This window comes from Schistocerca piceifrons, chromosome 3, assembly GCF_021461385.2.
Source record: "Schistocerca piceifrons isolate TAMUIC-IGC-003096 chromosome 3, iqSchPice1.1, whole genome shotgun sequence".
Taxonomy (NCBI): domain Eukaryota; kingdom Metazoa; phylum Arthropoda; class Insecta; order Orthoptera; family Acrididae; genus Schistocerca; species Schistocerca piceifrons.
This window is the reverse complement of record NC_060140.1, coordinates 227,997,426-228,025,373: the sequence shown is the minus strand read 5'-3', so window position 1 is coordinate 228,025,373 and position 27,948 is coordinate 227,997,426. Positions and strand designations below refer to the sequence as shown.

Here is a 27,948-nt window from a genome sequence, read left to right as displayed (position 1 = left end):
GAGGAGTGGATTTTGGGGGAGTGAAAGAACACAGTCAAGGGATGGAGAGGCTATGAGTGGAGGATGAGTGAAGTTAGTCCTTGGTGAGATGGAGGTGGGTGTGAGGATTAGCAGAAATTGAGGCCGGAAAATCATGGGAGTGAAGGATATGTTGCAAGGACACATGGGTCGTGAATCAAACACTGAAACTGAGTACATTGTGCTCAGCAGCATATTCTGCCATTGGGTGGGTAACTCTGCCCCTGGCCACAGTCTGGCTGCGGCCATTCATTTAGGTGGACAGCTGGTTGGTGATCAGGTTACAACACTGTATGTTTATGGTTCATCTAAATTTTTTATCATTTTTTGCTTTAAAATTTTTGCATATTGGTACTATAATTTCTGTATATGTAACGTGTGCTATACTGGAGGTTTAAGTTCTTTGCATTGTATATGAGTAATGTATGTAAAATACTATGTAAATTGTTTATTACATTAAATAATTTTATGATGACATTTTGTATTTAAAAATATTTGTTTGTGTAAACTGTTCATGCTGATGCAAATTTGACAATTGTAAGAAATGGTCACGCTTAGGAACAATGTAAGAAATAGGTGTTATGTAAAAGCCAGTGTGCTTTTGTTAGAAACAAAAGTGGCCCTGGGGAGTTGAAAAGGTGGCAAGGGCAAGTTGGCACACTACCTAGAGCAAGTGTGGGAAGTAAGTCATACAGTCTGTAGGCAGTAGTGATTGAGGCAACACCATTGTGGAGCAGGAGAAGCTTTGCCTGCAAATTTTCACAAAAATGCCTCGGATGAAGGCTGCAAATGGCTTGTGACATAGCTGTGAATTGTTGGGCTACTGTATTTATTTAATTTATTTATTTCATCTCGTATTGTGAGCACGTCACATGAGATGTGGAACGAGTCAAACATACAAAACAACAAACATACAAAAAGATACAAAACAGTCTTCATTAAATATATAAAAAATGTTCTACATAACTGCATATAGTTAATACAAAGTTTAGAGGAAAAACAGATATTGTACATATAACAGCAGATTTCTTTGAGTGTTAATACAAAATTTCATGTTTTGATTTGGAGAAAAATTGCAAGCACGTTTCTTTGTTAACAAGATGGATAATTCTATCTAAATGCTATTTCCCTTTTTGTATCATAAAACTCTTCTAATGTATAAACAGACATATTTAAAAAATATTCCTTTAGTTTTGCTTTAAAAAGAGATTCATTTTCTCTTAAACATTTTATCTGGTCAGGGAGATGGTTAAAAATTTTTGTTCCTGACCATTTGACACCTCTCTGAACAACTGTCATGTTCTTAAGTTCACAATGAGGATTTTCTTTCCCTCTTGTATTATATTTGTGATAGTTCTTATTTGATGGAAATTGTGCAGGGCTCTTAATTACAAAACACATCAGCGAATATATGTACTGGGATACAGTGGTCATTATTTGCAGCTTTTTGAAAAGGTTATGACATGATGTCCTAGGGGGTACTCTGCACATAATTCTAATAGCCCTTTCCTGGGCCACAAAAATTTTCCGTTGCCAAAGCTAAATTTCCCCAGAAGATAATTCCGTAACACATAAAGGAGTGAAAATACCCATAGTATGCAGACTTCATAGTGGTTAAATCTCCAATGGAAGACATCATTCTGACAGCATACATAGCCGAGCTCAATTTTTTTAGGGTCTGTTGTATATGGAAGGACCAGTTCATTTTGCTATCAATATGTACTCCAAGAAATTTAGACACATCCATTCTTTCTGTTGGTTGATTTCCACAAGTTACATTTATTTCTCTCACTTTTTTTGTTTTTGTATGGAACTGGATAAAATTTGTCTTACTTGAGTTTAGAGAGAGACCATTAACACTGAACCAGTTAATCACTTCAGAGAGTGTGTTGTTAACTGACTCCTCGAAATTAACATCTGATTTTCCACTCATGAAGATGGTGGCATCGTCAGCAAAAAGAGTAAATTTGCAAGGCAGGCTTGCACACAATGGTAAATTATTTATAAACATCAAAAACAACAGTGGCCCTAGAATTGAGCCTCGAGGCACACCACAACTAATAGAAGTCCATTCAGACTGGGCAGAGGTATCCCTTGACTCATCTGAGCTGTTTAAAATTACTTTCTGTTTTTTTTCCTGAAGATAAGATTGCAGCCAGTTACCTGTGACACCCCTTATTCCAAGTAGTTTGGCTTTCTGCATGAGAATGTGGTGATCTACACAATCAAATGCCTTTGATAAGTCGCAGAAAACACCAATTCCTATCATTTTTTGATTTAGACATTCAAGTACTTCATTTGTAAGTGCATACACTGCATTCTCAGTTGAACAGCCCCTTTGAAAGCCAATCTGGCTCTTGTTGATAAGTCTGTTCATTATGAGGTGTTCAGTAATTTTATTGTGCATTAATGTTTCTAGAATTTTAGAGAAGGCTGTTAACAATGAAATAGGGTGGTAGTTAGTGAGCTCAGCTCTATCACCCTTCTTGTGCAGGGGCTTCACAATGGCATACTTGAGTCTTTCAGGAAAAATGCCTTTTTGAAATGAAGCATCAAAAATATGGCACAGAATATCACTAAACCATTTACATGAAAATTTCAATAAATTATTGGATACATTATCTACTCCTGCAGAGTTCTTACACTTTAAAGACGAGATGACTGTTTGAATTTCCTCTACAGTGATAGGATTAATCTACATTTCTGGTATTATGTTGGAGTATGCATCCTGACAAAGTCATAGCTTCCTCAACAGAGGGCCTACAGCCTATTTGTTGGGATACTGACAGGAAATGTTTGTTAAAAATTTCAGCCACACTTTTTTGATTTTCTATTAAGTTACTCCCACGCCTGATTTTTAGGTCATCTGTGTTGCTTGTTTTTGTCTTTGTCTCACTTTTTATAATGTTCCAAATTGTTTTCATTTTATTATTAGATTTATCTATTTTCTCCTTATAGAAAAGGGCTTTTGACTTATGTATTACTTTCTTTAAAATTTTGCAATACAATCTATAATGATTCCATTTTTGTGTATCATTAGTTGTTCTGATGATTTGTCATTAGCATTATCAATGTTGTAAATAAAGGACCAGTCCATTAGCTGCAACTTACAGTTGAAGGATTCTCTTGCCTCTTTGTTCATTATTCTTACACATTTCCACTGGGGAGATAGTTTAGCAAGAGGGTTAACACTGTAAAGAGTGATTAATTGACCATCATGGCCTGTGAGACCATTTATAACCTGGTTTACATTGATGTTCTGGTATCTACTTATATTTAAAAATACATTGTCTATCATAGTTTGGGAATCTGGTGTGATTCTAGTGGGAAAATTGATTACTGAATTCAGATTATAAGTGGACATCACATTCTGGAAGTTACTTCTATTGTTATTATCAGTCAGACAGTCTACATTAAAATCACCTAAAGCTACAATATCCTTTGTTTTTGAAAATAAAACTGACAATGCCTGGTCCATGAGACTAAAACACATTTTTATATTTCCTGATGATGCTCTGTAAACAGCCAGGACTATTAATGAACTGAGATTAGTTTTTGTTTCAGTAGCACATGCTTAAAAATGTTGGTCCATACATTATTTTGTAATGTCAGTTACTTTGTAGTCAAAATTTTCCTTAACATATATTGCCACTCCCCCCATTTCTTTATTTACTCTACAGTATTGGGTTGCTAAGTAGTAACTTGGTAAAAAAGGCATGATGCAGTTGCTAGTAACATGGTGCTCAGTGAAGCACAATATCTGGGCATTATTTATACAGTCTTTCTCATTAATGTTGATGAGCAATTGGTCTATTTTGTTAGGGAGGCTTCTCACATTTTGATGAAAAATTGATAACCCTACCTTCTTGCAAAATTGAATAATGCCATTAAGAGAAATTGAGCCCATACAGCAAGATACTTGCAGGCTGCACTGTGGGTAATGTAGCCATCATAACTGTTTGCCACAGCCCAAGCCTACAGCCACCAGATAAGACTTTTTTTGTATTTTACTTTTGTACAGCATGAACCATTAATTTAAACTGTATTTTATTAGTGAATAATCATTCTTGAACTTATAGAAATTGGTTCACCCTGTTATTTCATCCTAATCATACACCTGTTTTACAGACTTACGAAGTGCCAAGTTAATATGATGAGGCATCATTTAAATTGTTTTTGTGTAAATAATGAGATACATGTGTGAGGGACTAAATCCTGTAGTAATGAAATTATGTCTCAGTAGTGGAAGAATGTAAATTGAATAGAGTGAATTTAAATGTAATTTTGCATCATAAAGTTAAAGTGTTCATAAATATTTTCATCTTTAGCAATACTTAAAGAAAAGTTTCTTTGTTGTTTCACTAAAAGGCGTAATGAAAATTTTAGTTATAGTAATAACACCACCATGCTTTAGTACAGTAAAGAGAAACAAAGTCACACTATTCTTGTTTTAAAAGTTTTCTTAACTATTTCGAAGTGTTATAGTAAAAGTTTGCTTATGTAAAATTCAGTCAGAGTGAACCTAAGTTACTAGAATCTGTTAAATGACTATAAAGAGTTAGTTCAAAGAGTAATAGCTTTTCAAAGTAAATTCCATTAAGAAAGAGGGTTTCTTGAAGTGAAATGTTCAATTTAAAAAGTGTGTGCTTTAGTGTCTGGGCTTTTTCTCTTTTAGAAACGTAATGTATAAGGGTGTAGTAGTCAAATAATTCCAGTGCGTGTACCACCATTATTTATGTGGAGTAATATTTATTTGAAGAAGAAACTGAAACAGTAGCAAGAAAGTAGGCAAAATTCATACTTCTGTTTTTCCAATACTTCACCTTTTTATTGCCTGGATTGGCTGGTGACTGTTAGTACATATTTTAAACTACTAAACGAACTTGGAACTGAGTTGTATGAGCTTCAATATAATAGTATTCATACTGAATTTCTTTCTAACCACTGAGTAAGATCTTAGGAACAGAACTGAATAGTCTGATTTACATATCCATTAGACACAACACACAGACAAAGCCTTTAAAAAGGGTAACTCTGTTGATTAGCTTTTCCTATTAACAGGACTATCCTCCCATAGAGTATTTTATTCGGAAACTAAACTAAATTTAGTAAGAGGGTTATACGTGGCAACATAGAGACAGGGTTTTCTGTTATTTAGGTAAAGGCATACTAAATGACAATAGCAGCAATAGGGTCATAAGGCCCACATAAAATGCTTGTGTCTGTATATGTGTGGATGGATATGTCTGTGTGTGCGAGTGTATACCCGTCCTTTTTTCCCCCTAAGGTAAGTCTTTCCGCTCCCGGGATTGGAATGACTCCTTACCCTCTCCCTTAAAACCCACATCCTTTCGTCTTTCCCTCTCCTTCCCTCTTTCCTGATGAGGCAGCAGTTTGTTGCGAAAGCTTGAATTTTGTGTGTATGTTTGTGTTTGTTTGTGTGTCTATCGACGTGCCAGCGCTTTCGTTTGGTAAGTCACATCATCTTTGTTTTTAGATATATTTTTCCCACGTGGAATGTTTCCCTCTATTAATTTATATAATTAGTTAGATGTATGAGAAATGAAATGGTGGTTTTGGATTTAGAAGGACATGCAAGATGTAATGTTCAATAGCAGCAAGGCTAAGGGCATGGGAGATTTGGGTGTATAGGGATGTGGTATTAACAGCAATGATGGTAATGGGGTTGTATGGCTGGGAGTGGTGTTGGAAGTGTTTCACATCTTTAATATGATGGGCAAGGCTGTGACCAATTGGTTGGTGTTGGTTGACAAGAGCAAAGATTATTTCAATGGGACCACAGTAACCAGCAACAATGGGACATCAGGATTTCCATTTTATGGATTTTGACATATTGATCTTGCCTCAGCATCAGCTTTTCTGCATTATATAGATGGGAGTTGTCTTTGCAAACACATCCTTCATTCCTGTAATCCTATTGGCCTCAAACTTCACTAACCCCCTGGACCACAACCAACTCCACCCTGCCTGATGACCCTAACTTCACTCACCATGCACCCAAACCATCTTTCACAGTCTTCCCATCCTCTTTTCTATCATTCCCTCCCAGTCCACTCCTCCACATGACTCTCATTGTGCTCAGCACAAGCTCACTGGTGCCAGTCCCCATGGGTCACATTTCTATCTCCTGCACCTGCTCCCTCACCCTCCTGCATTCTGATCATGTACACCTACTATTTCCTCCTGAGCTGTTAGCCAACCTTCTCAAACTTTCCATCCCACTCCCCACCTACTTTCTTCCCTCTCTCACTCTGCCTGACACAATTCCTAACCCCAGTCAATCTGCAGAACTGCAGCCCTGGCACTGTGTATTCAGCTGGTACCAAGCAGCTTTACAAGTATGTGTGTGTGTGTGTGTGTGTGTGTGTGTGTGTGTGTGTGTGTGTGAGAGAGAGAGAGAGAGAGAGAGAGAGAGAGAGAGAGAGAGAGAGAGAGAGAGACAGCACATGTATGTGCACCCATGCTTACATATGTGTATCTGTGTGGGTGTCTGTACTCTAGCTAAAAAAAGGATTTGTCTGAAAGCTAGCAGAGTTTTCAGTCTTGTTTATGTGCCTGCTGATGACTCAACATCTCCCCCATTTAGTTAGTTGTTATTTCTACTCACAAATTATTTATACCCTGTCAGAACTTTCCATATTGTATTTAAAATGAGAGGTTCATGATATAGTGAACCAAATTTTCAATTAGTAACTCTCTTTATTCTGAAATGTTGCTGCTGCAGATCTCTGTAGGCAGTGAATGGAAGCTAACAGCATGTATACTGTGTTTTATTTGTACTATACATCCAACATCAACTTTCAACTATGAACAAATGTTTGATTTTCTCAAGTATGAGCTTCATTTGTAATCCTTGTTATCTTTTAGCTACTTACGCCTTGCTCAGTGATTAAGGGTTCTGGAAGGTAGAAGAGCAAATTGAGTGAATGTATTTCAAACTTTTACACGTATTCATGAACGCTCATAAACATTCAATTTGTATCAGGCAAAAGTCAAACAATGGAAAATCCAGGATGGAATGTAACAATACGAGAGAAAGAAAGTTGCTACTCACCATACCTCGGAGATGCTGAGCTGTGATAGGCACCATAAAAAGATTCACACAATCATAGCTTTTGGCCATTAAAGCCTTTGTCAGCAGTAGACACACATACACACACACACACAGTCACGCAAGTGCAACTTGCACACACATCTGCACTCTCAGAGAGCTGAAACTACACTGCGAGCAGCAGCACCAGTGCATGATGGGAGTGGCGACTGGGTGGGGGTAAGGAGGGGGCTGGGGCAGGGAGGGGGAAGGGGTAGTATGGTGGGAGTGGAGGACTGTTGCAGTTTAGATGGAGGGTAGGAGAGGTGTGGAGGGGGGAGGGGGGTAAGTAGCAGAAAGGAGAGAAATAAAAATAAAATTAAGAATAAAAGAAATGAAAAGACTGGGTGTGGTGGTGAAATGATGCCTGTGTAGTGCTGGAATGGGAACAGGGAGGGGGCTGGATGGGTGAGGACAGTGACTAACGAAGGTTGAGGCCATGAGGGTTACCGGAACATAGGATGTATTGCAGGGAAAGTTTCCACCTGTGCAATTCAGAAAAGCTGGTGTTGGTGGGAAGGATCCATATGGCACAGACTGTGAAGCAGTCATTGAGATGAGGGGTATCATGTTTGGCAGCGTGTTCAGCTACAGGGTGGTCCACTTGTTTTTTGGCCACAGTTTGTCGGTGGCTGTTAATGCAGACAGACAGCTTGTTGGTTGTCACGCCTACATAGAATGCAGCACAGTGGTTGCAGCTTAGCTTGTAGATCACATGACTGGTTTCACAGGTAGTCCTGCCTTTGATGTGATAGGTAATGTTAGTGACAGGACAGCAGTAGGTGGCTGTATGGGACAGGTCTTGCATATATGTCTATTACAGGGGTATGAGCCATGAGGTAAGGGATTGGGAGTAGGGGTTGTGTAAGGATGGACGAGTACATTGTGTAGGTTCGGTGGACAGCAGAATACCACGGTAGGAGGGGTGGGAAGGATAGTGGGTAGGACATTTCTCATTTCAGGACACAACGAAAGGTAATCGAAACCCTGGTGGAGAACATAATTCAGTTGCTCCAGTCCCGGATGGTACTGAGTTACTCCCTGTTCCCATTCCAGCACTACACAGCCATCATTTCACTGCCACACCTAGTCTTCTAATATCTTTTATTTTTATTTCTCTCCTTTCCACTACTTACCCCTCCCCCCTCCACACCTTCTCTCCAACCCTCCAGGGGTATGAGCCATGAGGTAAGGGATTGGGAGCAGGGGTTGTGTAAGAATGGACAAGTATATTGTGTAGGTTTGGTGGACAGCGGAATACCATGGTAGGAGGGTTGGGAAGGATAGTGGGTAGGACACGACGAGAGGTACTGAGTTACTCAGTACCATCCGGGACTGGAGCAGCTGAATTACATTCTCCACCAGGGTTTCGATTACCTCTCGTCGTGCCCTGAAATGAGAAATGTCCTACCCACTATCCTTCCCACTCCTCCTATTGTGGTATTCTCCTGTCCACCGAACCTACATAATATACTCATCCATCCTTACACAACCCTTGCTCCCAATCCCTTACCTCATGGCTCATACCCCTGTAATAGACCTATATGCAAGACCTGTCCCATACAGCCACCTACTGCTGTCGTGTCACTAACATTCCCTAACTTTCCATGCAATACATCCTATGTTCCGGTAACCCTCCTGGCCTCAACCTTCGTTAGTCACTGTCCTCACCCATCCAGCCTCCTCCATGTTCCCATTCCAGCACTACACAGGCATCATTTCACCACCACACCCAGTCTTTTAATTTCTTTTATTTTTATTTATCTCCTTTCGCTACTTACCCCCACCCCCCTCCGCAGCTTCTCTCCTACCCTCTGTCTAAACTGCAACACTCCTCCACTCCCACCATACTACCCCTCCCCCTCCCCGCCCCAGCCTCCTCCTTACCCCCAGCCAGTCACCACTCCCATCATGCACTGGTGCTGCTACTCGCAGTGCAGTTACAGCTATCTGAGACTGCAGATGTGTGTGCAAGTTGCACTTGCGTGACTGTGTGTGTGCATGTATGTATGTGTGTCTACTGCTGACAAAGACCTTAATGGCCGAAAGCTATGATTGTGTGAATCTTTTTATTGTGCCTATCGCGGCTCAGCATCTCTGCTGTAAGGTGAGTATCAACTTTCCTTCTCTCTTATTTTTACAATTTGTATTAGGGATTTATCACTTCTTTCGCTTCTGGGAGTGATTCGTGCCATTAAAAAATATGAAGTTGCATCAACGTACAGAGTCCATATTAAATGTTTGTTGCCCCTGTAACCGGTTGCGTAAGTCAGTTCAAAGTTTGGAGGAAGGCATGTGCATTCCATACCAATACGGTCATACCTAGTAAAGGACTCTGGAGTTCAAACAAGACTTCAGGTTGAGGCCAGCTTTACTTTCTCCTTTTTTACTATTCCAAGTGGTATGCAACTGACATTAGGATGTGGAAATAAGCATGCATGATAGATAAGATGAGTAGCTCATATCAGTGTAACAACAAGGTGTGCACGTGCTGGGACAACCAGGAAATCAGGGAAAAGCCCAGGAATTCTTTTTATCTGGGAGAAAACTGGAAAATACCTGGGAATTTTTTAGAATTCCAGAAATTTTTTCATTGTTTTAGTCCTCAGTTAAATTTGTATAATTTTGACTGGTGAGAACTGATAGTCTAACAAAGAATTTTACTATATCCCGCTACTGCAGAATAATACTCTAGCAATAAAAGGTAAATGAGAGAATACAACAAAAATAAAACTTAATTGCAAAGGAAATGTGCCATTTACAACAACAAAACACAGTGCACACACAAGCACCTGGCAAAAGAGAAATGTGTCAAAGGCTTTAGGTCGAAGACTGTGGAATATTTCCTAACAGCAAACTGCTTCTGATGAGCATGATGTCACAACTGTTTACAGCAAGTTTGTTTTGAGCAGTTGCCAGCGGGCTCATGCCATGCGCAGGTCAGTTGCATATGAGCAGTACCTTCTCCCACTTCTGACTACTTGAAGCGTGACTGCAGCAGTAACAAGACGCAGTTACGCTACCCACAAAAATTTTTCTAGTGCACCCAAGTTGCCAGATTGCTGTTACTTCTGGGTTTTTGTGGGGAGGGGAATAGTGGCCCGAGTTCACATTTAGGGATTTTGCTGCTTCCTCTTCATTTACAGTTCACACATCAAATGAAAACAAAACAGATTTCTGTGGCCGGCAGCTTTTCTGTGGCCGGCAGCTATCAAGTGAATTAAAATACATTCACATGATTACATAATGCTAAAATATGTTATTAGTTTCAGTTTTGTGATTTTATTTTATTTCATTGGCAGTCAAGCATGAATAGCCTTGCACGACAATGACGTTATTTTTTTCAGTTTCCTAAATAAATGTGGCTTTTATTAATCTTTTCTGGAGTTGCAGTCAATTTATAAGGAACGAAGTGCTTAATGCCACACTATTGGCTACTTTCAACTCTTCACTGAATTTCAAGTGCACATTTTTATCTTCTGGTATGTATGGCATTATGCCATAATAAACATGAAACAATAAAGTACTGGTACTCTAATAAAATTTTCATCCTGGAAAGTGCACTGAAAAGCTTAATATCAAGTTGAGGCCTACTTCATTGTGAATCTGGACATATGAGTGTGTCTTTGAAACCGAATTATAAATTTTAGTATGACTTACAAAATTCCTATGCTAATGGAGTATCCTCTGATGTCCTATTTCTTTAATGAAATCAAATAAGCTCTCTTAATGCTACACAACATATGGACTTCCTATGTCATCATAGCTGCTTACACGCAGTAACACCTGTTTTCTAGTGCTCTCTTGCTGCTGCTGCTGAAATGGACCCTTGTCTAAGAGGTCACGGGAAAATATTGTGAATGGTTCTTTGAAAAGCATTATTTTCAAAGGAAAATTCCTTTTACACAAGATGAATTATGTTATGCGTGAGAATGTGCAATGAATTTCTTAAATCACAGAGTGTTTGACTCTCATTTAAAACTTAACACGTTGAGTACATGTCATTGTTTAAAATTTTACTGGCACATTTGTGTGACGTATCTTAAAGTGTCACATACACTAAAAAGGCCAATATTATATGTGAGCCGCGCGGTTACACCGCATGGTCTAAGGCACCTTGCCATGGTTTGTGTGGCTCCCCCTTTCGGTGGTTCAAAACCTCTCGTGCATGAATGTGTGCGTTGTCTTTAGCATAAGTTAGATTAAGTAGTGTGTAAGCCTATGGATCAATGACCTCAGCAGTTTGGTCAATTGGAACTTACCACAAATTTCCAAATTTTTTATTATATGTGAAAGCTTAGCTTTTCTTGTAGCTACACAAAGTTAAACCATTAACTTTTCCTATTTATGTGTTCATGCTACTTAACAGTGATGTTGATACTGGCTAACTACATTGCATGTCCTATGCTCTAAATACCTGCTGACATGTGACATGAGTTACGACTGGCTTACAAATGCGGATTGCGATCTCAGTTTCAATGCTTCAGAAACTAACATACTGTGTTTGGTGGAATTCGAACTTATACTTTCATAATACAAAAATATGCGGCATATCATAATATGAAAATATGCAGTGTACATCTTGCTGCATGTCAAAGATCTTTCCAAAACATGTTTCTTTTTTTCCCCCCCCTTTGCTGAGTTTTGTTTTTAAAGTGCTGGGAAGTACTATTCTGTTGTATAAAATGTTTACCATTCAGAGAATGGAAATTTTTACTGTTCCCAGGGAAAGTGCACTGTTGCTTATCATGGAGAAAGCGTATTTTCATCCTGCAACAGGTGCATTTTCACGTGGGGAAAAGTGCGTTTTTAACTGGGAGATCCGGGAAAAATTCGGGAATTTTTTTTCTTGTCCTCGTATACACTTTGAACAAGGAGACAGGACACTCTGATCCCTACTGTACCAATCTGTTATTACTATGTCCGGTGCCTCGAACATAAACATATTTAACCTCTTCTCTTGATTAGAATGATAAAATATCTTAAGATGATACTGAATTAATTCTTTGTGTGAATGGTATTAGTTTCATTTACTAAATAAATTAACTGATTGTAGCTGACATACTGTTTACAATAATTGAAGAAAGGAGAATATGATGTGGAGGGGAATGAGCAAATGGAAACAGGAGGAGAAAGTGGGATGGAAGTTGTAAATAGGACACTCATGATATGAAAAACAAAATTACACAGGCCTCAAAAGAGGTGCTGAATCGGATATATGTTCAGTGCTGACAGAAAAATAGCAGCTTGGTATTTTCATTCTGGCTTCTATCCATATCTCAATGCACCACTGCATAAGTAACACAACAAAATCTCAGGGTGGTGATTTTGATAGGCTCCATGTAACCAATAGAAATCATATTTTGAGAGTGTGGTGACACTGCATTTGTGTGGAAGTTAACAGGAGGAATGGAAAAACATATGAGATCTTGATTTAATGTTTGCAGTCTTATAAGCAACACAATAGATTCAGTATTCATTGTTTCTGATTTCATACTGACGAAACTGAGAACAACAGAGCAGTACTTAACAAGACACGAATCAGGCTATTGAATTTATAGCCAAAGCAGCTAAAAAGAAATTTACTGAATCATTTCAACAAGATACAGCATTGGGAAAAAAAGAAACATCAAAGATGAGTATACAAAAAGACCATGAGAAAATTTTGCAACATGATGATGATGATAACTGTCAGAATAGATGTAGTAAAAATTATGATTACTTGTAATGATGCAAGCCACAAAGAAGTAACTGTATTAAGTGTCATGGGATTGTGCAGGGTGAACTGTAAACTAGGTAAGAATTAAAACAGCTACTTACTTACTGTCACCATAACTGGAACAACTAGAAAGAAATAAGAGAGACAAAAATGATGGATCTCAATCTTTAAAGTGCAGTCTCATCTCAGGACCTATAGCCAAGGTTGTGAAGAGAAAATTTTTAGTTAAGGTGTACAGCTCTGGTAGAGAGGTGGGGATAATCAGTATAAAACTTGTATGAAAGAAATGTCAGTTTTGACGATTTTAGATTAGTCATACTGCTTACAGTTTGCTTTAGCCATGCTATGGTGTTCCAGCTGTGGTGACTAAGTAGGTGTTCATTTTCCGTTCCACAGTAGCTGTTCATACTTATTTTTTACTTTTAGTGGAAAATGATTTAAAATGTGGTTAGATATTTAAGACAATTCTTCATTCACTCTATGAAATGAGTATATTTCATAACTAAGAAAGGAAATAGAAATTTACTTACGCCTGTGGTTCATTACACGAAGCAGCAGCAGACTCAAGGCGATAGTGACGGTCTGCTTCTGTTTCAGACATTCGAATGTCCTCTGATCCACTGGGACTCATATGCCTTGTTGAATGATGTTCTAGTTGCCGGATAAGGTCTTCAAGGTTTCGAATACGAATTGGTCCACATGGTGGAACTTCATCATCTTCATCTTCCTCAGGGGGAGGTGGAGGATGTGCGTGATGATGAACACCTTCAACCATCACCGTGTGTGTCTGAGGCACTGCATCGCACACTTTCTCCTGACTACCTGATCGCTTGTATTCACCATAGGCTGCAGTGACTTCTGAAAAGTAACAGATATTCATTTAATACTTGTGTGAAACTTCTGAACACACTAAATACTTGGGTTGTTGTTGTTGTTTCATGTCCAAAGACTGGTTTGACGTGGCTCTCCTGCTAGTCTATCTTGTGCTTTTTATATCTGTGTAACACTGCAGTCTACATCTATTTGAACCTGCCTACTGTACTCAAACCTTGGTCTTCCACTACAATTTGTTCCCTCCCTCCCCACACCTCCTCATATTACCAAAGTGGCAATTCATTTGTACCTCAGGGTGTGTCCTATCAACCAATCCCTTCTTTTAGGCAAGTTGTGCCTTAAATTTATTTTTTCTCTAATTTGATTCAGTACCTTCTCATTAGTCATTTGATCTACCATCTAATCTGTAATGAGGTTTTAATTAGAAGACCAAAAGGCTGCAAACAGAGGAAAGATGAGAATAAGGTGCAAAGAAATGATATTTGCATGAAAGTGTCAAACAAGACAAATGTAAGTAAAACTGTAAACATAAAATTGGAATAATGCATATATAAGCAGAAACAATCTAGGAAAATAAGTATATGAAATGAAAAGGGAAATAAAAGTTGCATCTGAGGATGAAGCAGTGAGTGAAATTTTTATGTATTTTGTGATTATTAATTGAGCAGTTCACATGAGGAAGAGAGACTCGTAAACCTTTGAAAAAAAGTTCAGTCATAATTACTGAGTAGAGAGATGGCAGAATATCTGAATGCAGATAACATCTGTTTACACTTATATAGTCAAAGTGCTGTGGTAAGTGATGTACTAAGAACAACTAATGGATGGAAAGTTTGCACAGTTTGAATTAATAGTAATAAGTTATTCTACTACTGCCCTGGTCTTTGTCAACATCGCTTTCATAAACAGAAACAACATGTAGCATGCTGAAAGTATAACTTATACAGTTCTCTGGAAGTGTTAATATTGCTCTGCCATATGGTTCATATCTAAGCTAATCTTACAAAGAAACAGTTACATGTGAAAGTACCCACAAAATCTAGAATTATGTTGTAATAACTGTGTTTTTCAATACATCCAAAAAAGTCCTTAAATGTCATACAAGGGTAGCTGGACAACAGATATTAGTATATTTAAGGGATGGCGCTGCAAGCAACGCGGGATAGCAACTACATCTATGGAAGTAGAGGGCACCACTTCGCTACGCGCCATATCGCTGACGTATTCCAGCCAATAAGAAGCCGTCCTTTGCATATAAAAGTGGTAACCTCGCTAGTTCACGACAGTCAGTTTTAGCCCTGACGACGACCATGGAGGTAGTGGTCGAAAGCTCGGAGATTTATCCTGATTTGACGCGGCATGTACACCGAGAAATTTTTACTCAGGAAATACGTCGCGAAAGACTTCGTAGCGATATTAGTATATATTTAAAATAAAAATTGAAACAATGAATTCATTAAATTGGAACAAGAAAAGGCTCACACCTGATCTCTCTTGTCATAACATTGTTATTAAAACAATGGACACGAAAACTACATAATTTTGAATATTAAACAATGGAAAATCTAGGATTGAATAAAGACAACATTATGAAAAGGATATGCTGAGTCACAGACAGGCACAATTAAAAGACAGCTAAACACGTAAGCTTCTGGCCAAAAGGCATTTTTCTGGATAAGACAACATAAACACACACATTCACACAAATGTGGCTCACAAACGCATGATCACTGTCTCCAGTTGCTGAGGCCAGAGTCGACCTCGGCAGCCAGAAACAGAAGACGTGTGTGTGAGTTGTGTTTATGTGAATGTGTATGTGTTTTGTGTGTGCGTGTTGTCTATTTCAGAAAAAGGCCAAAGCTAACTTTATCAACAGTCTTTTTGTTGTGCCTGTCTGTGACCTAGCATGTCCACTACATGGTGAGTGGCAATGTATCCTTTTTCATAATTCTAAATATATTTATTTTGATCACATTTAAACCTTACTTGTTTGCAGACCTATGTTGTGTATTCTTTTTAATTTTTGAGTAGGAGGTAATGTTTTACATTTGCCTGTGTGGGAGAGGAGCAATCCAAGTTCAAGAATAGCTTACATGGCTAATTTTTATAAACCTGTCAATATGCCTAATCTGAGAGACAAGGCACTAGTTCACTTTATCCAAGGTCGATTGATCCTTTTACAATGAAAGAAAACCCACAAGAATGAGGAACAAGACAAGTATTTGGTCTTGTTGTGGTTATAGCCTTCAGTCTGAATACTTATTTGATGCAGCTGCCATGTTAGTCTATTTTGTGCAAGACTGTTCATCTCTGTATAACTACAACAATCAGCTTACTGTACTCAAGCCTTGGCCTCCTATAAGTTTTACCCTCCACACTTTGTTCCATTACCAAACTGACAATTTCTTGATGCCTCAGGATGCGTCCTATCAACCGAGCATTTCTTTCAATCAAGTTGTGCCACAAAAATGTTTTCCCCAATTCAGTTCGATAACTCCTAAGCCATTTGATCTCCACAACTAATCTTCATCATTTTTCTGTTGCACAATGTTTCAAAAGCTTCAGTTCTCTTGTCACTTGATCTGTTTATCATCCATGTTTCACCTCTGTACACAGTTTCACTCCAGGCAAATACTTTGAGACATGGCTTCCAACCATTTAAATTTCTGTTCAGTGTTAACAAACTTACCTTTTTCAGAAATGTTTTCTCTGGTATTGCCAGTCTGCAGTTTATATCTTCTCTGCTTTGGTCATTTGTCCCTTTATTTTGCTATCTGAAAAACTCATCTTCTACTTTTAGTGTCTCACTTGCTCAGAAATGGACTGATTTATTTTCTCTTAGTTGATGTTCATTTTATAATCTCTTTTGAAGGCACTATCTATTCCATTCAACTGATTTCTCCACGTCCTTTTCTGTCCCTGACAGAATTGCTAAGTCATCAGAAAATGTTAAAGTTCTTAATTTTTTGTCTCTGCATTTTAATTACCCTTCAAAAATTTTTATTTCCTGTACAGATAGAATGACATCAGGGGTAGGTTCAGTCCATTGTCTCACACCCTTCTCAACTATGGCTTCCCTTTCATGTCCTTCGACTCTTATAATTGCATTCTGATTTCTGTACATGTTGTAGATTACTTCCCATTCCCTGTGCTTTACCCCTGCTTCAAAATTTTAGTCATCACTGTCAAACACTTTTTGTAAATCTACGACTGCTATAAATATTTGTTTGCCTATTTTCAACCTATCTTCTCATAATTGTCATAGGGTCAGTATTACCTCTGATGTTCCTACATTTCTCTGGAATCCAAACTGATATTCCTCGATGCCAGCTTCCAACAGTTTTTACGTTCTTCTGTAAAAAAGTGATGTCAATATTTTGCAACCAGGGCTTATTAAACTGAAGGTTCAGTAGTATTCACATTTGTGAGCACCTTTCTTTTTTGGAACTGGAAATATTACATTCTTCTTTGATGTCTGAGGGTATTTCAATCATGTGATATATCTTGCACACCAGATGGCATAATTTTGTCATGACTGACGCTTCCTGGGATCTCATTAATTCTGAAGGGAAGTCATCTACTGTAAGGGCCTTGTTTCTACCCACATCTTTCACTGCTCTCTCAAATTCTTCTCATAGTATTATGTCTTCAATCTTATCTTCATCTATTTCCTCTTCTGCTTCTATAATACTGTTCTCAAGTTTGTTTGCTTGTACACACCTTCCATATATTCCTTCCATCTTTCAGCTTCCCTTTTTTGTTTGGTAGTAACCAGCCATCTGAGTTCTCGATATTCATAAAGCTGCTTCTCTTTTCTCTAAAAGTCTCTAACTTGGCTATAGGCAGCAACTATCTTTCTCTTATTTACACAACATTTTAATGCCTTGCATTTGTCTTCTACTCATTCCTGCTTAGCCATTTTGCACTTTCTGTCAAGCCCATTTTTTCGATGTTTGTATTCCCCTTCACCTGCTCCATTTGCAGCCTTTTTATGTTTTCTGTTTCTGCCAATTAAATTCAATAGCTCCTTATTATCCAAGAATTTCTAATATTTCTCTGCTGCTTTCTCTGTTTTGCCTCTCAAAGCTGTCTATTAATCTTGTATTGTATTCCTTTGCGCTATTTCAATCAGTCATTGTCTACATACTCCCTTTGAAACTCTACTGTATGGCTCTCCAGAAAGTTGGACCTGGTGGTCTAGTGGTAAAGGACGTACCTAAAAACCGTGAGAGCACAGGATGAATCCTGGTTGGACCATAGAAGTATTAAGTCTGTCTGTAACTTAGCTTTCACCCTCTCAATACTGTGTGGAGTCACCAGGAACCTGGTTCTGATTCTATGTCAAACTGCATGTTTCCTTTCCCTGGTTGATTACCAGGGGTAGATTAGAGACATACAAGTTGCTGAAATAACATCCAATTGAAGGACTTGCACATGGTCATTGACCAAAATGAAATTATTATTTTCCTCCAGGAAGAGCAAGAGGTGAGACCAAAGGATACTTCTTTTTTTATTAGGAAAATTTGTTAAAAACAGGAAATTAACAGCTTAGACCAATTCAGATACTAACTGACACATTTTGTGTTCAGCATACCTTTCACACAAGTGCTGAATGTCGAGTTTTGAACTTGTCTTTCATGTTAATTACTATCATAAGAAAATATTCACCTACAGTTACAATGAAAAATAATTTTCTGTAGCTATCAAGAATTAATGCAAACAGAAAATGGCTGTCAAAGTGCCAATATGAGCAGCAGCTTTTATCATTATTCACAGATTTTCAAAAGTGTCACTGCTTGCTATATATACCATCTGTGATTGAGTTAAAGAAAAAAAAATATTAACATCTCATTTTAGGAATCAGTTCATGCATACTATGATGAAATGGTTTTATATGCTGCTGTACAGCAAGGTATGTTTTGCATTTGTTTTGTTCATAGCATAGAAGGTTTTCTTTGGTAGTGAAGTTTATGGAAAACTAGCTATTCCTGGACAGGCATTGCTGTGGTTCAGTCTGGTTAAATGGAAAAGAAAGAAATGAGAAAGCACATGTTTCTAGTATGTATGGGAATTAGATGTACGTCCTAATCTCCTTCTCCCCCCCCCCCCCTGCCTATGTTCATTTCTTCCTTCTTCTCCCTCTCTCTGTCCTTCACCTCTTCCCCTCTATTTCTGTCCATCTTTTCTCCCCCCTCTCCCCATCTCCTCCTGCCCCCTCTCCCTCCCCTTCTCTCTGTCCATCACCTCCCCCCTTCTTCTTTATCTATATCCTCCCCCCTCCCTCCGCATCATCTCCTGCTTCATCTCTCTCCCTTCCTCTCTCCATCATCTAATTCCCACTTTCTATATGCATTGTCTTCTTCTCCTTCCATCAGCTCCTCCCCCTTTTTATGTCCATCTTCTCCTCCCAATCTCCATCTCTTCCTGTTCCCCTCCCCCTTTCCATCTCCTCCTTTCCACTTTCTATGTCCATCTCCTCTTTCCGCTTCTCTCTGACCTAGAGCTTTGTTTACTGTTGTTGGAAATTCAGATTCTGTAGTAGTATGTTAACAATAATTGATAAGCCACAAATACAGATTTCCTGTTTGCTAACAATGTGAGGGTATTATATATTTTATGTATGTTTATATATTACATATATTAACCTGTGTGTATGTAAAAATCTGAAGTAAATTGGTCAAGAACTTTTCAAGATTCTAGTAATAACATTCCCTCTTTATATATTACACATTTATTTATCTATTACATATATTAAAAATAAATATAATAAGAACATGTGTGTATTTAAATGAAATGTTGTTTCAAAATTTTGAAGTAATCAGTGAAGAACTTTTGGATATTTAAGATTTTGAATGAACAAATATTTAAAATTTTATATAGACTTCTTCTATAATTACTGCATATATATTTATACATTATATTTGACATTCCAGTAGGCATATAAAAACATGCACATATTTGAATAAAACATTGTATCAAAATGCCAAAGCAATCAGTGAAAAACTTTTGGAGATTTAAGATACTGAACACAAGAACATTTACTCTTTTATTTATATAGATATAAATGTTTGTTTGCACAAAATTGTAAATCTCCGGAAGTTCATCACTGATTTCTTTGAGATATTGATGCAACTTTGCATTTGAATATGTGAGACATATACATATGTGCGGATGGATATGTGTGTGTGTGTGTGAGTGTATACTTGTCCCTTTTTCCCCCCAAGGGAAGTCTTTCTGCTCCCGGGATTGGAATGACTCCTTACCCTCTCCCTTAAAACCCACATCCTTTCGTCTTTCCCTCTCCTTCCCTCTTTCCTGATGAAGCAACCTTGGGTTGCGAAAGCTTGAAATCTGTGTGTGATACAGTAGACCATCGTATCAGTAGACCCTCATTTAACTGGATTTCAAATGACCAACAAATAACTAATTCAGTTTACTAAAGTTTGAATTAATCAGGTTTTGTGTAAAAATATACTAGTGTGAGTTCATTTTTTCTCTTGTTATGGGTACCAACAAATGAGGGTGCTCTATTTTGATGACATCTAAGAAAAAATAAATATAGCTTAACTGCATACATATACCAGCATTTTTGGCATTTGTTTAACTGGAAATTGTTGTTGTTGTGGTCTTCAGTCCTGAGACTGGTCTGATGCAGCTCTCCCATGCTACTCTATCCTGTGCTAGCTTCTTCATCTCCCAGTACCTACATTCTTCGGAATCTGCTTAGTGTATTCACCTCTTGGTCTTCCTCAACAATTTTTACCCTCTACGCTGCTCTCCAATACTAAATTGGTGATCCCTTGATGCCTCAACACATGTCCTACCAACCGATCCATTCTTCTAGTCAAGTTGTGCCACAAACTTCTCTTCTCCCCAATCCTATTCAATACCTCCTCGTTAGTTATGTGATCTACCCATCTAATCTTCAGCATTCTTCTGTAGCACCACATTTCGAAAGCTTCTATTCTCTTCTTGTCCAAACTATTTATCGTCCATGTTTCACTTCCATACATGGCTACACTCTATACAAATAATTTCAGAAATGACTTCCTGACACTTAAATCTATACTCGATGTTAACAAATTTCTCTTCTTCAGAAACGCTTTCCTTGCCATTGCCAGTCTACATTTTATATCCTCTCTACTTCAACCATCATCAGTTATTTTGCTCCCCAAATAGCAAAACTCCTTTACTACTTTAAGAGTCTCATTTCCTAATCTAATTCCCTCAGCATCACCCGACTTAATTCGACTACATTCCATTATCGTCGTTCTGCTTTTGTTGATGTTCATGTTATATCCTCCTTTCAAGACACTATCCGTTCCGTTCAACTGCTCTTCCAAGTTCTTTGCTGTCTCTGACAGAATTACAATGTCATCGGCGAACCTCAAAGTTTTTATTTCTTCTCCATGGATTTTAATACCTACTCCGAAATTTTCTTTTGTTTCCTTCACTGCTTGCTCAATATAAAGATTGAATAACACTGGGGAGACACTACAACCCTGTCTCACTCCCTTGCCAACCACTGCTTCCCTTTCATGTCCCTTGATTCTTATAACTGCCATCTGGTTTCTGTAAAAATTGTAAATAGCCTTTCACTCCCTGTACTTTACCCCTGCCACCTTCAGCATTTGAAAGAGAGTATTCCAGTCAACATTGTCAAAAGCTTTCTCTAAGTCTACAAATGCTAGCAACATACGTTTGCCTTTCCTTAATCTAGCTTCTAAGATAAGTCGTAGGGTCAGTATTGCCTCACATGTTCCGATATTTCTACGGAATCCAAACTGATCTTCCCCGAGGTCGGCTTCTACTAGTTTTTCCATTCGTCTCTAAAGAATTCGCGTTAGTATTTTGCAGCCGTGACTTATTAAACTGATAGTTTCGTAATTTTCACATCTGTCAACACCTGTTTTCTTTGGGATTGGAATTATTATATTCTTCTTGAAGTCTGAGGGTATTTCGCCTGTATCATACAATTTTCTCACCAGATGGTAGAGTTTTGTCAGGACTGGCTCTCCCAAGGCTGTCAGTAATTCTAATGGAATGTTGTCTACTTCCGGGGCCTTGTTTCGACTCAGGTCTTTCAGTGCTTTGTCAAACTCTTCACGCAGTATTATATCTCCCATTTCATCTTCATCTACATCCTCTTCCATTTCCATAATATTGTCCTCAAGTACATCGCCCTTGCATAGACCCTCTATATACTCCTTCCACCTTTCTGCTTTCCCTTCTTTGCTTAGAACTGGGTTTCCATCTGAGCTTTTGATGTTCATACAAGTGGTTCTCTTTTCTCCGAAGGTCTCTTTAATTTTCCTGTAGGCAGTATCTATCTTACCCCTAGTGAGATAAGCCTCTACATCCTTACATTTGTCCTCTAGCCATCCCTGCTTAGCCATTTTGCACTTCCTGTCGATCTCATTTTTGAGACATTTGTATTCCTTTTTGCCTGCTTCATTTACTGCATTTTTATATTTTCTCCTTTCATCAATTAAATTCAATATATCTTCTGTTACTTAGGTTTTCTACTAGCCCTCGTCTTTTTACCGACTTGATCCTCTGCTGCCTTCACTATTTCATTCCTCAAAGCTACCTATTCTTCTTCTACTGTATTTCTTTCCTCCATTCCTGTCAATTTTTCCCTTATGCTCTCCCTGAAACTCTGAACAACCTCTGGTTTAGTCAGTTTATCCAGGTCCCATCTCCTTAAATTCCCATCTTTTTGCAGTTTTTTCAGTTTTAATCTACAGGTCATAACCAATAGATTGTGGTCAGAGTCCACATCTGCCCCTGGAAATGTCTTACAATTTAAAACCTGGTTCCTAAATCTCTGTCTTACCATTATATAATCTATCTGAAACCTGTTAGTATCTCCAGGCTTCTTCCATGTATACAACCTTCTTTTATGATTCTTGAACCAAGTGTTAGCTATGATTAAGTTGTGCTCTGTGCAAAATTCTACCAGGTGGCTTCCTCTTTCATTTCTTACCCCCAATCCATATTCACCTACTACGTTTCCTTCTCTCCCTTTTCCTACTGCCGAATTTCAGTCACCCATGACTATTAAGTTTTCATCTCCCTTCACTATCTGAATAATTTCTTTTATTTCATCATACAGTTCTTCAATTTCTTTCATCTGCAGAGCTAGTTGGCATATAAACTTGTACTACTGTAGTAGGCGAGGGCTTGGTATCTATCTTGGCCACAATAATGCGTTCACTGGAAATTATGTTTACATATTGTCAAATGCTTGTCATCACATTTTTCTTTTTTTTAAATCATTCTTTCCTTTCAGCATTTTTCTCCACGACATTTTTTGCCCTTGACCTGTAGTGTTTTTTAGGCATTAAGTTATAGAAAGCACCGGCTTCATATATATTAAACACATCTCTTGGATGATGCAAATAAGAGAGTGTCGAATGATATTCCTGTTGCAATCATTGGTATCTTCCTTGTTCATTCTATGTGCCTCCCCACAGACCTTGACGGCACTGATTTTATGCCTCTTCTGAAATTGCCACCTCCAACCCTCAGAACACACAGACCCAAAAATCCCATTTTTCTGGGTAGTTTCGGGAGTCTTTCCTTGAAGCATGGAGTGAGACAATGGAATTTTCTGTTGAGTGCATGCGTTGGAACCATTCAAACAACAAATCCTCCAATTCTCCATGTTCAGCTGGCCTCATGTGTGTGCTTGTAAATGAACAACTCGCCAGACTTGCTTCTATTTTCTGTCTTGAACTTATTATCGATGAGAGAGAAGACATTGCAGGATCTGATAGTGTTCTGCAACCTGTATTTTAATCTTCTTCCCACTGTCGACAATATGTAGAATTTGCTGCTTTTGTTTTCATGTTAGACTGTTATTAGTTCATTTCCGTATTGGTGGCATATTGTGAGTGATGGTGCAAAAGGAAAGAAAACTCATCCTCTGTCCACAAACAACCAAACACAGAGTGCTCTCTGGAATGTTGTGTGTTGCATGCTGTGATTGTTCTGCTAACCAACCTCTCTCTTCGCCCTTCCTTGCATCTTAAGTTGTGCATGTGAAATGTGAGCAGCTAGCAAGCAATCAGGACATTGTTTCAAAATTACAGTGCAGAACATTATTGAGAAAAAAATATGTGAAATTCATAATAGAAAAGACTATAGTGCACAGCGCAACATACACTTATTCAGTTTAGATGAAGAATAAGAAAAGGAATATGTAATGGGGGAACAAATTTTAGTTTGTAGAACGAATTATCCAAAATGCAGTTTGAGCGATTGATTTTTTGCTTTAGTTCAGCATGGACCAAACAGCTAGTATGGGTTAACTGAGCTTTTGGTTTACCCGATTCTGAAGTAACGAGGGTCTTCTGTACATTGTTAGAAAAACTTCATGTTCTTTGTTCAGAATCTTAAATCTCTGATTGTTTTTCTCCAATTATTTCAAAATTTTGACACAACACTGACTTGTATACACTCATGTTTTCATATACATATGAGAGAGTCATATGTTACATTAATACATAAAACCACATGCACATTGTTTTAAAATTTCAAAGGAACCAGTGAAGAACTTTTGGAGATTTAAAATTTTGAACAAATGTACTTGATATTTATGTTTGTATACCACATGGTGCTCCAGTACATATGTAAAAACACACTTGTATTTGAATGCAATGTTGTGTCAAAATTTCAAAGCAATCAGTGAAGGACTTTTGAAGACATATGATTTTGAACAAACAAACATGTACATTTTTATTTATATAGATAGTTAGAGAGAGAGAGAGAGAGAGAGAGAGAGAGAGAGAGAGAGAGAGAGAGAGAATGATGATTAGTGTAGACAAACTATTTATGGTACTGTAACTAGTATGAAAAGTTGGTTCTGAGATACAGAGTTTTATTTTGGAAATATTGGACTCTTACTTATATCCTATTACTTAATTCTAATGATAAAATTTACTGCTATATAATATTTTTAAAATATGAACAAAGCCTCAAAATAGCTTGTTAAATCACTAAATGAAAGAGAGCTTTGCTGCCATGTCATTTGTTATATTTATATCCCAAAGTAAAGTCTCTGGCTGTAAAAAATGTTCCCCTGGAAGTTGATAATCCAAGCAAACTTACCATATATGCTATTGTTTTAAACAGGTTAATGAGAGCACGATTTCAGTTTTAGTTCATAATGAAAACTGCAAGGCTTTACATACCAAGAGACTTCCGTATAATCTCTTCACTGAGCATGCTACTGCTTCCAGACGGTGTTGCAGCAGCTCCCCGATGAGTTGCTGCATTTCTTAGTGCTTCCAAAATGTCTTCGTGGTAGCCATTAAGGCTCTTGAGAGTGCGCTCCACATCCGAGATAGCACCGCCACCTCCTGACATCATATCAGGTCCAAGGTTATTGTCTGACTGAGACAATATTTCTTGGTTATCAGATTGTGAATCCTCAGCCCACTTCTCTTTGCACACATCACCCATAACTGTACCGTATGGCCCAGACTTCTTTAGTATGCCCTTTTCTGGTAGTTTTGAGAGATTGTTGGATGGCAGATCAATAAATGATACTGTCTCTTCTTCCCCTAAAAAATACATCATGCTAGTAACTGCATAAAGGGTTATTCTATGTACACTGTAAATAATGAAACAGAATCTAACTAATGTTTTTCACTCTATTATGTAGTTCTTGTAATAGGGTTCAGATGACTCCAATGCTACATAACTGAAACTGGACAGAAAGTGTTGATTCTCCTATAAACCAACTTTTTCAGAATAAATTGGACATGTAGCCACCACTCTGTATGAGCTTTACAATTAAAAATTTTAGAAGTAAAGGACAACAGTTTCATGTTCCAACTTAGCAATAAAGATAGAATAATTGTCTTCTTATTGTGAAGCAATAATGAATATTGTTACAGTAGTTGAAACTTAAGTGATTATGAAAACATATGGCCCTGCAGGTATGAACACCAATGCAGATACAACAGAACCAAATACTACAGTGGCAAGCATAATAAAGAAAAAACATTTACACAGTGATAGAAACACTACAAAGAACATCATAAATCTTACAAGTACTTTCAGGAGTATCTACAGGACTTTTTTTCCAAGGGAGTAACCATAAGTTCAGTTCTCTGTGCTTTAGCTTTCCTTGTATGTTAATCACAAAGTGGGTTTATTCAGACATTTAGTTAGTTACATATTTCATATAACTTGAATATTCTTTTATTGAAATGATGTGGAATGAGTGAATTTACAAGGTATGTTATATGTAATTAGTGTTAACGTGAATGGAGGTGTTGGGGAAAGATAGAGGAAAGAAGTAGAAGGGGAAGTGACCCCATTTTGTCATCTAGTCATGCTTGTTAGTGGAAAAGTCTGTAAGTTTTAAAGAGTTATTCATTCTTTTTATAGCTATCAGTATGAACCCATAAACAAGTAGATTATGTAGCCATAAAATAAATATACTCGCTGTAATGGGCAAACAAGTTACTACAGACTTGTTCTTGTGCTCCTCGGAAGGGGAAATTGATAGAGATGTTACATAAATTCACAGAAAATGACGTGCAGAAATAGTTTGAGCAGTGGACAAAACAAATTCAGATGTATGTGAATGCAGGTGGGCAATGCCTTAAACTTACCACTACTAACTGAACATATTTCTCAAGCACACAAATTTATGATGACAACTCATTTGTTTTGAGTTATGCCTACAACACAAAATTTTTCAAAGGGGCGCAAAAAATGTGACTGTAGTAAAGTTGTTGTCCTCTGAGAAAGAGTGAAATGATTTTAATGAAATTTGTCTCAGTGAATGGATGAAATTCAAGGTCAAGAAAGAACCTACAGTAATACATCATGACAGACAGTTCCTTGGTATTTACAGTTTGTGTGTCTGTCTAAAAGCTAAGCTATTCCTCGTCATTTTTCTATGCCTTTCTGCTGTGCGGTGCCTTTTTTATTTGATGAGTAATTATCTGTCTTCATGTCCACATAATATTATATGCTGGATTTTCTAACAACACCAACCAATACAACTGTCTTCTTAAACAGTGAGGAACGTCAAACTAAAATTCACTGCTTCCTGATTAGAATTGGTCAGCCTTCCTGAAAAGTTATACTGAGTTCTCATGTAGCAAAACTGCATCTAGATCCCAAAGATATCATATGAGGAGTAAAAAAAGTAGTAATGTTACCAGTCCTACGCCTGTGCAAAGAAGGAGGTCTGCTGTCAAGAAGCTGTAAAATAGATGCCAAAATGAAGGCTCTCCAGGCACTGTCAATGCCGGTTATATCAGGACTGAATAATTACTCCAAAGAAAACTCAAGCTATACATAATTGATGGCACAACAAAATCCAATTAATACCCCACACTGTAATCCTTTGCAGGAATTCACCGTCATCGAAATGTCATGCAAGCATCCTAGTTGGGATCTGGGGGGGGGGGGGGGGGGGGGGGGGGGGGGGGGGAGATGTGCCATCATGCTAAGTGCCAGTTGGAGTATTTTAGAAATCCCAAAGTGTCTCACAGACTTCAACCCAAATGTATGACTTTCTTGGTAACTTTAAACACAAACTCATTAATAAAAGCCAGCATGATGAAACAATTGACTAGGGTTCTCTACAATAACAATAATAATAATAATAATAATAGCACTGGAAGAAACTTACTATACAGATGAAGAAATTTTTGATTCAGATGGATCTCACCTCTTTAAGAGCAAAGATGAAAAGAGAGTGATAAAGCATAGTACAGTTCTTGGCACATCCTTTGCTATTAGTGACAAAATCATTGGGTCTGTCTCAACCATGAAGTTCAAATGGCTCTGAGCACTATGGGTGACTTAACATCTATGATCATCAGTCCCCTAGAACTATTTAAACCTAACTAACCTAAGGACATCACACAACAGCCAGTCATCACGAGGCAGAGAAAATCCCTGACCCCGCCGGGAATCGAACCCGGGAACCCGGGCGCGGGAAGCGAGAACACTACCGCACGACCACGAGCTGCGGACTCAACTATGAAGTCTTAAATGACAAACTATGTTTGCAAATAATATACTACACAAGCAAGACATATACTTTATTAACATCCATGCGCCAACAAATGATGAAAATCAGTACTTTAAAAAAACAGACAAATTCTGGAAAAGAGTGGATACTAGTGTGGCAAAGATCCTGAAACATAACATGAACATCATACTGGGCAATTGTGATGCACAAGTTAGATATGAAACGAAGTATAGGAATATTGGTGGATGCTGCACAGCTCATAAA

The 27,948-nt window shown here is 37.9% G+C and overlaps 1 protein-coding gene across 3 annotated transcripts in view; it reads right to left on the bottom strand.

Annotated features, from left to right (window-relative positions):
• Positions 1-27,948, bottom strand: part of LOC124787937 (disintegrin and metalloproteinase domain-containing protein 11) — a 1,045,780-nt gene that overhangs the window by 60,559 nt on the left and 957,273 nt on the right. For all 3 annotated transcript variants that reach the window (XM_047254929.1, XM_047254930.1, XM_047254931.1), the window contains 2 exons: positions 24,878-25,249; positions 13,379-13,706 (listed from right to left, as the gene is read on the bottom strand). In XM_047254929.1, the coding sequence (XP_047110885.1) occupies positions 13,379-13,706; positions 24,878-25,249 (700 nt within the window). The remainder of the gene's footprint in view (positions 1-13,378; positions 13,707-24,877; positions 25,250-27,948) is intronic.